The 14,123-nt window shown below is 42.0% G+C and overlaps 1 protein-coding gene across 2 annotated transcripts in view; it reads left to right on the top strand.

The window, feature by feature from the left end:
* Astn1 (astrotactin 1) overlaps window positions 1-14,123 on the top strand; it is a 329,272-nt gene that overhangs the window by 166,627 nt on the left and 148,522 nt on the right. For both annotated transcript variants that reach the window (XM_075988353.1, XM_075988352.1), the window contains exon 8: window positions 5,587-5,671. In XM_075988353.1, the coding sequence (XP_075844468.1) occupies window positions 5,587-5,671 (85 nt within the window). The remainder of the gene's footprint in view (window positions 1-5,586; window positions 5,672-14,123) is intronic.

Consider the following 14,123-nt stretch of genomic DNA (forward strand, 5'->3'; position numbering starts at 1 on the left):
CAAGCCTTCCCTTCCACTGACACCGTGTTACATGAGAGGGGTGGAGCTCAGAGACCAGCCTGGACAATAGCAAACTGTCACTGGCAAATGTTCTAATCATCCCAGAACTGGTTATGCGTGGGTGGGCTTGAGAAAGTAGAGACAAGACGTTTGTACCTGCCACCTGCAGCTTCGCTGAGGACAGTGATCCTCTTCTATCAGATACCAACTTTGACGGGTCAGTCCTAGGACCCGGGTACGGGAAGATCTAGGATGCTTTCCAGTTCTGTTCAGACTGCTGAGGACTTCACACAACAGACTGTGGTCTATCTCCCCACCACTTTGTAATGACAGGTGGGAAATGATTGTGACAAGAAATCATGCTAGGCAGTGTTTATCATGTTGTCACCAAGCTTAGACAATCAAAACTCCTTCACAATACTACAAAGTGACAGTATTTTTATCCTCACTTTAGAGTGTATTGCCAAACTTGCCTAACCACTGCCTAGTTAATAGCCCAGCTGAACTATAAGCTCAGGGTGCATGGCTATACCAGAATTCACAAGTCTGGTCATTTTACAATGTTTCTCCTAATGTTGTCCTTCTGGAAGGGAACCTAGATGGTAGGCTTAGGATTCTTCTCTTTCCTTCTTAGTGACTATTGAAAGCCTCAGTTTCTGATGAGGCCTTTTGCCAACTGCCAGTCTTCTTGTCCACCCTGCCAGACTGGCCTCTCAGGAGCATCTCTGAGATAGTGACAAAGCCTTAAGCCTGTGGAGTGTGGTGTCTACTGGGTCCCATCTAAGGCTGATGTTTCCTGTGAGGTCTAAGGGGAACACTTTGCAGTTGTTTGTTTTCATTTTGTCTGCTGGCGGCAGACTACCTAGCTACATCGGCTTCCTCCTTGCTTGTTCCAAGCCTCTGCTCTGTCATGTGCACAGCAGCCGAGGCCGAGACACCTGCTTCACTTCTCAGCCACATCAGTTCTAGCCACAGCCTCCATTGCCTTTTTCAAGCTTTGCAGTCTTTATTATTTTTTTTAAATGTATGCAAGGAGCACAGGTGTACAAGAAAACTCAAATTTGGCTGTTTTAGTATCTATCTAATATATCTTCCCCAAATCCCTAGTTTCCCAGATCTTTCTATGGCCTATGGCTGACAAGAACAGGTCAAAATGTATCACGCTGCTGAGGGGCACCGGCCAGGTCTCCAGACAACTCAGCCTCAGCTTCTCTGCTTTTTTTGAGCCACTGTGTTCCCCCCTCTCTACACCCCATCTCTTTCTGTCTCAGGCATTTTTTAACCCAGTTAATCAGGAGAGCTCAGCCCCCATTTTGTTTCTATAACCTAAAGTGTACACTCATTCCCAGTTCATGTCTGTAGCTCCATCAAAACCTCCTCTTCCTTCAGGGTGAACTTCAGCATGTTCCAAGTCTTCTCTCTCAGTTTCCTGGGGGTTGTTCAAACCTGGGCCTGTCCCTTTCCTGCTAACGCCCAGTGGTGGGGGATTATTAGGCAATTTGGTGTTATCCATGTCCAGACGAACATTTCTCTTTTTAGACAAGGGACAGCCAGTCCTATTTAATAAAAGCCAACCACTACTTGAAGCAGTGTAATGACTCAGGGCTTCTGGCCTTAATTTGGTTTGATAATAAAACAAACTGTGGTGAACACAGTCAACCCAAGGAACCCTTGCTTCGAGGCCTTTCTTAATTCTTAGATGAGGTTGTGTGACTCAGTCCTTCAACTGTAAAAATGAGCAAAGGTTCTGCCTGTTCACCATGAAATGCAGCTCAACGTGTTTGTCCCCAAGGTACCAAGCAAAAGTAGGTATGGAGGTCTCTATTCCCTGTGCCAACATCTTGCTGTGGGCTTTCTTCCCTGACAGTGTGATCCACAAAATAGCTCCTGCAGCCACTGTGACGTGTTACTTCTCCTTGCTGGGCACTTTTCCGTGGCCATGACATGTCTCTCTGTTGGATTCCTATGTACACCGCCACAGCGTCCGCGCCTCATGTGTTCCCTGCCATCTGTCACAGCAGATGCGGAGACTGTAACACTTCGGCTTAGGAGGGCATCCAACACCCTTGTGGGGTCTTTAAAATTCACAGCTAACAGTCGGAGTCTGTGCTTACACGAAACCCCTCTTAAAGTCAAGATTTAGCAGTTGGTTTCCATAGTAACTTTCCTCATCAAGTCTGAACTCCATGAAGTATAGATGGCCAAACTGGATTGAGGAGGAATAAAGAAGAGGGAAGTTCGGTGGATTCTAGAAATGAGGTTCTGTTGAGAGGCAGATCTTGGATATCCCCAAACTCTAGCCTGGTATGTTTGAAAATTTCTGATTCTCTGACTTTGGGTGGCATATGCCATTATGTGGAGAAAAGCTTTATCTGTTGTCAGCAGTATGTCCCCACATGGTAATAAGTGATGGAAGCCTCATGTGGAGATAATGACCACGAAAGCAATTTGAGAAGGTAAATGCGCTACACAAATGGTAGGTATTTACGTCATTAGGAAAATAGGTCTCTGCTTGAACCTGGAGTTGTTACTGAATTTATTTTTACATGTTTTGTGGTAACCAAATACCAAATGTAGAAGAAGCTTCTCTTTATTGTTAATCCTTAGTTCTAGACAAGGTGTCCAGCCGAGAATATTCTTGTTCTGTGTTTTTGTTTTTGAGTCAGAGTCTCATACAGCCTGGGCTGGCCTTGAAATCACTCTACAGCTGAGGACGACCTTCAGCTTTTGAATCTCCTGCCTCTTCCTCCCAGGTGCTGGGATGACAGGCATTCTCTACCATGTCTAGTTTGTGTGATGCCCAGGATGAAACACAAGGTCTCGTGCATGCTGAGCAAGTATTTTACCAATGAGCTGCATCCCCAGCTCCAGTTGAGACCATTCTGCAAATCAGAATGTTGTGCTCAACACTCTCTTATGGTTACATCCTGTTTACTAGCATTCTATTCATGCCTAATGGCAACAAGGACAATCAGAAGAATATAAAAGATATATTTGAACTATTAACTTGCTAATTGAATTAGATACATACATACATTCATAATACATACATCTTTATACTTGGGGGTGTTGTTAATTATAAACCAATTAAATTTTTATTTACTTTTTTCTTTCTGTGTATATTATGATATATCCTGTGTGTGCACATGTATGCAGGTATGTCTTTGGGTGTGCACATAGAGTCTGGAGATTCACTTCAGCTATCTTCTTTTATTGCTGACTATACTTTTTTTTTTTTAATTGACACAGGGTCTCTAACTGAATCTGGAGTTCACCCCTTCTGGTAGAGTTCTCCAGTCTCACCTGTCTCTACCTCAAGACCTAGGGTTACAAGTACACACTGTACTTATATATGGGTGCAGGGGATCCAAACTCAGGTCCATCTTATAGTTAGCAATACATACTCTACCACTAAGCTGCATACTTAGGCTAAACATTTAAATGATTTATCTTTGAACCATAATTTGATGGTTAGTATTGATTGCCAGCTTCACAAGACCTTCATACTCATGGAAGAAGGAAGCCTCTGAGCATGTCTAGAGGGGTTATTTACGGTAACTGAGGTGAGAAGACCTGTCCTATATATAACAATTACTGTTCCATGGGCTAGAGTCCCAAACTGCATACGAAGGGTGAAGACAGCTGAGGACCAACATTTATCGTCCTTTGCTTCCTGATTGCAGATGGCGCCCTTCCTGCTACTGTGACGGACTGTATGGATGAGCCAAAGTCACCCATAAATTGCCTTTGCCTAAAGTTTGTCACAACACAGGATAAGTCATTAATGCCCACAGTACCTATGAAAAGCCTACCTGTTTGAGAAGATTAACCTTATTCTTGCCCTGTATACTTTGCAGTTTAGGGTTTGTACTTTCTTTGAAATTCTTAAGGTATAAACTCTGAGTCTCCTATTACTTTGCCCTAGTACCTGATTTTTAAATCTTATTTTTCTTTCCTTTTATCAAAAGATGGTCATTGATGGCAGGTTTTTTTTAATCACCCAACTTCAAGTCATATTTTCTGATGTTTCACTTTAATTTCCATGGTCATTTGTAGCTATAACCCAGTACCAGGGAAGGTAATAAATTTGGACCCAAAGTGGGTCAGTAGGTTCCAATATAGCCTGTGATACTAAAGTCAGAATTGCTGGACATGAAACAATGTACTCATCTCTAATACTCCTTAGATTTATCTAAAATTAAGAAGTTACCCATTTTCATTAGTCTACCAGTTGAGTGTTTGGGGATGGGGGTCAAGTAACCATTATTTGGTATAGAGGCCCTGGGAGGCAATAGCTTCTAGGTAAATCTCAAAATGCATGAGCTAATTCTTATACAAAAATTATCTTGCTTACACTGTTCAGACTCTTCTCCTCTAATATCAAATACATTCTATTTTTATTAAGTTTTATCTTCATAAAGAGGAAATAGCATTTAAAGCTGCTATCCTATTTATATCCGTCTTGTTTCTCTTCCTTGAGAGATAAATAAACTGTATGTATATTGTCTCCTCAGGACTTGGTACCTTTGTAAATTTGTTATTTACTAATTTTGGGAAATCACACTTTGTTATTTCACTGGTTATAAATTAAATAAGCAGTCATTAGAAGATTAAAAGCAAATGCTTTAGTGTAACAAGTCACAGTGGCTCAGAGATAAGTACCGTCATATACAAAAACAGTCACATCAGGAAGCAATGGCTGCTGTCTTCAGGACTGGTACTCAACAGAGCTATGGGTACCAATTCTTTGGGAGGTCTCACGTTTGCTTCTTAACTGGATGAACGTCATGCAACCCTGCCTTGTCAAGGGTGAAACCCACAAAAAGGTAATCTTGTATGCAATTCTAGAAGCCTATTGGACCTCTTGGTATGCAAAAATAAAACTAACAACAACAATAACAACAACAAAAAACTCCTTAAAACTAATGATGAGGAAGAGCAGGAAGATGCTGAGCTATGCAGGGTGTAGGTGATACTTGTTTACTACCTTCAAAAGAAAACCAGGCGTTTTTCACTAGAAAATGTAGTTCCCACAAAAACGGAAGAGAAAAACTGCAACCTCCTTTAAATGCCATGGCAGTTCTGTGCACTCAAAGCATGGCATGATGACAGTATCTCAAGTGACATCGTCATAGGTTCATTTCTAAGAGGCTTACAAGTCTCATACCTTGACCAAGGTGTGGCTTCCCTTATCAGCATAATATAGTAACAATACTTAGGTTTCAGATTCTTAGAAAGACTTCACATGTGGAGACTTTAAACATGTACCCATCACTTGCTAATTGCTGTGTTATTGAGAAAGCAAACATAAAATGTCCCCTTCCTCAAAGACGTGATGGTCTTTGTGCATGCAGTGCCTTCACATAAGATCTCTCGAAGAACAAAATCATCATGCATTAGAAAACGGGGAGATTCGTTCATGAGGGCAGTGGCGAGGGGTGTGTGCGACGCAGTGGGCTGTACTGTATCACTTATGCTGTTAACAAAGTCGGGGATTAATCTGATCATTTCACATTGATTTTCTCAAGCATCGACACAGTAGTTGATTGGCATGTGTTTCTCTTTTCTTCCTACCCTGATGCGAAGGGGAATGTCTGTGCTACGAAGGTTACATGAAGGATCCTGTCCACAAGCATCTTTGCATTCGGAACGAATGGGGAACAAACCAGGGGTAAGTGAGACAGCAAGTCGGCAGTTTCTATGTCACTGCTTTCTCTCCCAGGCACGATGGGAGTAACTGTGCACAAAGAAGTAGACTTCATGGGTGCTTGAATTCTGAACAGTCTGTAGTAAAAATGTCACTGTGCCTTTCCATAGCCACGTCATGCCGATGACGTCCATGCCATATATTCCTCCATTTATGAGTCAGGCGATGCTGCCTCTGACTCGCAGCCCTGCAGCCTCCAGCTGGGATCTGAAAATGAAACTGCCTTTCTCTTGCTTTCCACTCCACCTCCATCCACGAGAATTCCACAGGCAGAACTTAGCTGGTGATTTTGTTGGAGACACGTGAAGCCATACAGATTCTGCTGTAGTTCTCTTGGAGCTTGATGAGTCCTTTGAGAGACTAACAGGCCTCAAAACATGTTGCCGCCAGCACTGCCAGCAGGTGTGACATATGAGACTCAGGAAGTGCTCTGTGCTGACAAAGAGTATTTGCGCCTGATCCCCAGTTGCCATTTCTTTGTATGACTTTCACGTTCTTGCAACTACATGTGGCTGGGGAAAAGTAGCTACTTTATCTATTGCCTATTATTATTATTTATATTTTGACTGTTTTATTGTAATAAAACATACATGTCATAAATTTACCAAGTTAATAGGTTTTAAGTCTATGATACAATGAAATTAAGTAAACATATATCATTAGAGAACCATCACCAGTGTATGTCTTGTATTGTCACTTTTAAAAGGAATTTTTGTGACTTGTTTTGAATTCTGAGAGTTTGCTTTCTGCACTTGGTAAATGGTAGGAAGGATTAATAAATGCTATCTATTAATAGCAATCAGTGGACTAGGGAGAATCAGAAGGAAATCGAGGCAAAACTTGTTGGTAAGTGATTTCCTAGACTGAAAATCCCGTGTTTGCAGCCTGACAAAGTGAAAAAGAAATAACCAATGTTATTGCTGACATTCCCGTAGAGACTCTCACTCCTGGGTCCATCATCAACCCCTTCTATGTGATTCTGATGAACCAAACCTAGACTTGCCTGTGTAGTTCTGACTTTCAAAGCAATAAATATGGTGACAAATGGGTGAGAGTTTGGAGAAGAGCAATAAAAGTGATTGAGGAGCCCGAGGGAGTGATTTATGATAAGGGGAGAGAAGAACTCAGCTCCGATGACTTAGCCAGCCAATGACTAGTCAAGGTTTGATAGATGCCCATAGACATAGAAGAGGCCAAATGCTCTGGAACTGGGTGAAGTTGAGGGATAAAGAACAAGAGTCAATGAAGTTAGGAAAAGGAAATCTGAGTCACAGGTCAGAAAAGCTAGGGAAGTCAACATAGTCTTGTGTTAGTGAGAATAACAATTCCTGTGTTAGTGAGAATAAAGAATGGTTTAATGGGAATGGAATCTGTGCTCTCAGCAGATAGGCAGCCCACAGGATTTAAAAAAAAAAGTGTTTGGTGAGAGAGTAGAGGACTTGACTAATAGATGTCAAGTGAGGTATGAATATAGAACGACAGTCACTATTTAAATTCTTCATTGCTCCCTGACTCTCATCGCTGCCAACTGGTTCTCACAGTTACTGTGGAGCCAACCCTTTAGCTTATGTGATGGCCGAGAATCTCAGCTGACCACAATTCTTACCGAGGAAATTGTTGTAAAAGGTGATGGATAACCACCTCTCTATCTCATAGCCTGCAATCTTGCCACTGAAGAAAACAACTACAAAATATCATTTCACGTTTGCTCTAAATGATCCAGCCTAGCCCTCTGCAGTGATTGGATTTGGTGGTTAATCGCTCAAGCCTCCCCATCCCTAGCCTGGCAGACATAGCGTGTGAGGATGGGCCTGACTTCACTTGGTAATTGCAAAGCCTTTGTTATTCCCTGTGGCTGGATGTAGAGACAGTCTTAGGATGCAGACAAGAGCCCCGGGGGAAATGGTAGAGGTCCCAGCACTGGTGTCATTTGGAACAAGATAGACTAAAGCACTGAGCTGCAGACTGACAAGAACATTAGCCCCAGGAAATAGACAAAGACACCTAATCTGTCATTTCCATCTCTAATTTCCATTATTCTATGATCTTCACTGTCTATGAGGTCTCATTGTGGACACTAATAAAATCATAGAATAACTATTAGGAGGAAAGAGAGGAGTATCTTGAGGACATTGGAACAGAAGTGATAAGCAGCTCGAGTTTATATTTATAAAACAATGCCAGACAAATGGATGCATTTTTTTTCTCCTGAAATAAAAAGATAAGTGAAAAGTAGAAGATGCCATGCATCATGATTTAAATCAGGGTACCGAACTAATGCCGTGTTTCTTTAGATGATTTTCCAAAAATTATTTGAGACTGGTTTGAATATAAAGAATGCCACTTGAGTTGAAAACTGACAGATTTCCAAATAATGATACATATTGGAGCGCTATGGGAAAAAATCAATGATAAAGCTTATTTTCCTAGAATTTTTATTTAATGTTCTAGACAGTGAAGGTGAGTAGCCAATATAAGGGGTACTGATATTTCCCTGCAAACATTCTGATAGGACCTACGTTAAGACTGAAGTGGGTTCATTCTAGGCAGAGATACCAAATTCAGGTCTGGCAATAGTCTTTAGTGAGAAATTAAAGTTGATATGCCAGGGAAAAGTGGCAGAAAGGCATTTGTGCCTTTCAGACAAGGAAGAATGTCGATAAAGGACATTCACACAAAGAGTTACAAATGGATGCTTCTGTAAAGCAGAGAGGTTGCAGCTGAAACTTTATACAGCTGCAGGCTGCCTCTAATTCATACAGTTGTGTGTGTGTGTGTATATGTGTGTTACGTGTGGTGTATGTGTGTGTGTCTCTCTCTGTGCGTGTGATTTTGTGTAAATATGTAATGTCTGTATGATAGTACAGTGTGTGAGTATGTGTGCACAAATGGCAATGTGTTGATAGAATGGTTCTCTCGTCTCTGTGTTCTATCGTTTACTCTTCGGTTTAATCATGTTTTCAGCAAATGGTGACCTCATTACTCTTCAGGTCTGCCTAAGAACAAGGTGGAGTTTATGTTCTGGGAGAACTAACAATCCCCATAGAAAGATGGGCATATAATGAACAATTGCAATGAGCTCCAAGACCTATACCAAAAGATTTCGAGTAAAGGTCAATGAGAGCATCCTTAAGGGGTGACTTAGGTAAGGTTGAAGAACTGGAACAGAAGTTTCATGGAGAACATTTTAGCTGTTCTATTTGATAGATAGAGGCACGAGGAGCTTGAATTTCCAGGAATGGTAGAGAAGTAGCTCCATTTAGTTTAAAAGTGTCTTGCACATGGCCAGGAGAGAAAGCTAAAATGGGTAAGAGTTAGCTCTCAAAAGATTTCTTGCTTACTAAAGCTTCAGGCACTAAAACCCATTTACAGGATCCTAGACCTGTTAATAGAGGGTAGGTCCTTAAAGGAGTTGTGTATCCTCTTCCTACACAAGTAATTTGAGAACCCTTTATGATGAACTCAAATAACTGTACACACACACACGCAAATACACTCACACACACAAATACACTCACACATACAAATACACACACACAAATACACACACAAATATATATACACACAAATACACACACATGCAAATACACACACACAAATACACACAAATACACACACAAACACACACACACAAATACACAAGCTCAAAACCTATTGATATCGTCTGCCTTTTATTTATCTAGATTCTTCAAGAAAAAATATATTCCTGAAACTGTCCCAAAGACAAACAGAAAAGAGTATCCAAGAATTAGAAAAAGCCTATTGTCTAAAGTCTATTAATGAATTGCATTGCAATAATACTGGTGTCTCAGGCCTGCCAGCAATGCCCAGGAAATAGCAAGCAAGTTGAGACGTTCATGTATTGATCTGCTCAGTAAAGTCAGCTGCTTTAGCTTGCACAGGTGAAGAGGTCCAGGTGAAAGAGGATAGGATCGTAGTATTCATTGCATAAGAAGAAAGTTTTCACTAAAAATAAAAATTCAGGACTACGTAAGCAAAGTAGTGGATGACAGATTTCTAATAAACATGGGGTGTTTCAGGTTACATCCTTGGCCTTTGATGTTGGCAACAAAATCAAGCATTCCTGTGATAACACTCTGTATCACCAGGGAGAGAACCCCAGGTTGAGGTGTCCTAACCAGTGCATAGTTACTGTGTCTTTTGTCTTTTTTGTGGGAATTTCCAGGTAACTCCTTGCCCTCCCATAACTGTGGCTGCATGACACAGCCAGCGCCTCTTAGTCTGCATTTGATAGTTGTTTGCCAGAACGGCAAAGACAAATTGAAAATGTTCACAGACAAGAAATGAAAACAATAAATGAGGGTGAAAGAAGCAGGAGAGATTGATTTACATGAGAATATCAGAGGAAAAAAGAGACACCCAAATTTATTTAGATACTTCGGAGTTATTAAGAAAGACCATAATAATGGCTTTTTGTTAAATTAAAAGTGTACTCAAGGGCCTCTAGATACATCTTTCAGAACACCACAATTAGATTAAATTCATGCTTTCGGAGATTCCTGGTAAATAATAGTCTGATTACTTATTCTGGCATCTCAGCTGCAGAGGGCAACACCAAGGAGATTCTCCAATAGAGAAATATAAACTAGCATTGGGCTTTAACGCTGAAGGGTAAAGACAGAGTGATAACTCATGAGGTGGGGCAAGGCCTGCTGAGAGAAATGAGCAGGTGTTTTCCCGAGGATTTAAAAGCTGTTGTCAGGCATGACCCTGGTGGCAGAGTGCCTCCTCTCCCCATGGCTGCCCAGAGAGATGACACCTCACACAGGACATCCTCAGATACTGACTCAATAACTCATATATGGTCCACACTGCCTTGAGATGGCCTCCCAGATGCTTACGTTCTTCCGTTTCTGCAATGAATTCATTCTTATATATCCAGTGGTTACTGCTTAGGCAGGAAATACAATCTGATATAGACCAGTGTCCTACAAAACCCCACAAAATCCTGTGTGTGTGTGTGTGTGTGTGTGTACTTGTATGGATACATTGTATGTTCATATACACATGTGTGTACTTTCACAAGAAGGCCAAAGATTGACATTTCTTTCTTAATACATTATTGTTTGAGATGGGGGCCTGTCCCTGGAGGTCACCCACTGGTTGGCCAGCAAATCCTGGGGATCCACCTGTCTCCACTTCTCTGAAGCCAGGATTACAAATATGCTCCCTAAAGGCCAGCCTTTGACATAGGTTCTGGGGAGTTGAACCCAGGCACTCATGCCCTCAGTGTGCCATGTCCTAAACCATTTGTGAAAACCTCTTCACAGCTAGGCTAGAGGCCACTGTGTAGTTGTAAGTTATTCCTGGGTTTTGGGCTCTGTCTGAACTTCTTTGATCAGCTATGAAACTCTTTGGAAAAGCCTTAGGTAAGAGTTATAGCCCCTGATAACATAACATTTCCTGAACTTGGGGAACCTATTTCTAGCCCACCATCTGGTCTTTTCTTACCCTACTCCCTTGCTCATTTCTATGTCACCGAGGTCATTTACCTTCCCCCAACCCTCCAGATAAATCACACAGCACGGCCTCCAGCTGCTGCCTTATCTTCAGTCCCCCCCTTCTGCCCTTCAGTCCAGACCTCATTGTCTGTGCCCAGTTCCTGTCACTGGCATGCCATTCACAAATGGGATTATTTTCCCATTAGCTCCTCGCCCCCATCTCTAACCGTTGTCACTAATTCCTAACAAAGGTTTCAATTAATTTAGTTGACCATTTATTTGTTTTTCCTTTTTTCCCTCCCCTTCTGTTTTTGTTTGGCTTGGCCTTATCACTTGCCTCTGTCTGCCCTTCTTCCTCCAGGAGTCACAGCAATGCTGCTGCCATTCCCTCATTTCAGAGCTAGAATAGCAGAGGGAAGCTCTTGGAAGGAAGCCTAAACCTCCTGGTCCCTTCTCATCAGAAGCCGCCTGCAACCTGATTCCACTGGCAATCCGCAGGCCACCCCTCCCTGAATGAGCAAGCCAGAACTTGAAACTGGCCATCCATGCCAGAATCTTCTCTATGGCTTAGTAGGCATCTTCCCCCAAGCACCAGATGGTTTTGAAAACTCAGGACCTCACTCTTAAGGATTTTCTCAAGTGAAAACACCTTTTATTTGACCAGTTTTCATGAAAACTATTTGGTCAGTCACCTGAGTTTAGAGAGGTCCTTTGTCCTCTGCAGACAGACTTTCCAGGGTGTGACCCCTCTGTGACAAACAGTATGTGCCCTCTAATCTGCACAAAGGCCCCCCTGTTAGCTGCTGCTGACTCTCGGGTCATTTTTGATATAACCCTTGACTCCCTTCTTAGGAACAACACTCATAACCCTCTTGGTCACTTATAGATGACATAAGAGCAAGGTGTGACCAAGTGAGTGGCTCCTGCACACCTGTGCAGTCCATGGAGCAAGTCCTCATGTATCATTTCGGAACCCCATTTCTGACTTCTCCATTTCGTGATTTCAATTTCATTGGTCTTGAAGAAGGTCCTGAGTCTATACAATATCTCTGTTGTTGTTTTGGTTTGGTTTTTAACAGGAATGTAGTGTGTGTGTGTGTGTGTCTATGTGTGTGTGTCTGTCTGTGTCTGTGTATAAATATGGGTGCACATGCTTTTGTATGTGGAGACCAGAGGACAACCTAGGATGTTATCTCCTAGAATACTATCCCACTTCTTTGACACAGGATCCCTCACTGGCCTGGAGCCCTATTTAGTTTAAGCTAAACTGAATGGCTGGTAAACAAATTCCAGGGATCCTCCGGTCTCTGTTCTCCAAGTGCTGGGACTAGAAGCATGAGCGTTTACAGCTAACGTTTTCATGTGGCTTCTGGGAGTCAAACTCGGATCCCTCAGCTGGCAAAACCATGCTTTATCAACTGGGCTGTCTCCTCAGCCTCTGAGTATGTAGTTTTGACACGTTCCCTCAAAAGACAGAGAAGCACAGCCAAACTTAAGAAAACTTTCTAGGCAAGCAGCTTCCAGGTCCTCTGGTGAATGGGGACATCCTTTTCTCAATAGTCCATGCTTTTCCAGAGAAAAGAAAAGTGTGTTTGTGACTAAAGAGTTATTTTCATTTGCTGATTGGGAAGTGGAGAGCCCCAGAGGTGAAACAACTTATCTTAGACCACATAATTGGTGCCCGAGCTGTACAGCAACAACTGACTAGTGGAGATAAATCAATTGGATAAATATTTAAGAGAGAGGAATGAAAAGTGTGTAATATTCCGAGAGTCGGTTATTAGCGCTAGGTGGGTGGCAGACTTGCTTGTATTCATTTCCCTTCCCTAGGCAAGCAAACTCATCTTCATCGCCAGCTCTCCCCATTTGAGTGACAGGCGTCCACCTACAGTGCTGCCTACCCTCCACAGGAGGGGTGACACTCTACCAGACTTCTGTCTCTGCCGAGTCCAGTCAAGGCACCATGAGGCTTATTTTAAACAGTGCTGGAGGCGGGAATACTCATATTTCCTCCAACATGACCACCAGGGTGAAAAAAAATCAACCTCAATTTACCCTCCCATCTGCTCAAGAATGGAAGATAAATTGTTTCAATTTTATAGAAATGAATGTTTTATGTCTTGCCTATGCTTTCCAGCGAGTGTCCTGAATTCATATATTCTATTGAATGCATGGATGTTTTCCACTAAAAATGCTCCCTGAACCCTCCGTTTCTGCGGGTTCCAGTTTCGGAATACCAGGCTGGTGAATGCTGTGATTTTTCTTCCCTTAGGGATTTGAGCTATTTATCTTTTTTTTTTTAATCAATAGAAAAAGAAATTCACTCATTATCTTATGCTTAGAGAAACCCGCTATTACCATTTGTGTGTATTTCCTCCAATTTCATTTTCGGTGCATCAAAAGTTCTCGCTGCCACCTCCTTCCATCTGCATATTCTTTGTTCTTTCTCATAGTTTAACAATGCGTGTGCCTGACCTTTACAATCACAAAACACAGGGAAGAGACCCAGCAGACTTCTACAACTAATTCTGCGGTGCTTTCTTTTTCTTAGGCTTTTCCATAAGGTAGTTAGTCTCAATGTCTAATGGAATAGACTCAGTTTTAACCTGTTATAGCGGGCTAGAAGAGATACATGGTTTTTGAGTCTAGCATTCAGGCCAGGATTTTAGTACACACACCTCTGCAAGTCTGTATAATAACAGCAAGTAGTGTCTTACACATTCACTATAACATTTAGTGTAATACTACTTCAGTTCCTCAAATGCTGAACAATTCTTCATGCAATGCTAATTAATTCATATTATTTGTTGCATGTAAGACTATCGTGCTGAATAGTTTTTTAAAACTGTATCACCATGAGAGGCTGGAGAGATGGCTTAGCAAGTACAAGGACCTGAGTTCAAATCCAGCACTCACAAGGCACCTGGGCATGGCCATGTGTGTTTGGCACTGTA

The sequence above is a fragment of the Microtus pennsylvanicus genome, chromosome 10, assembly GCF_037038515.1.
Source record: "Microtus pennsylvanicus isolate mMicPen1 chromosome 10, mMicPen1.hap1, whole genome shotgun sequence".
NCBI classification, from domain to species: Eukaryota; Metazoa; Chordata; class Mammalia; order Rodentia; family Cricetidae; genus Microtus; species Microtus pennsylvanicus.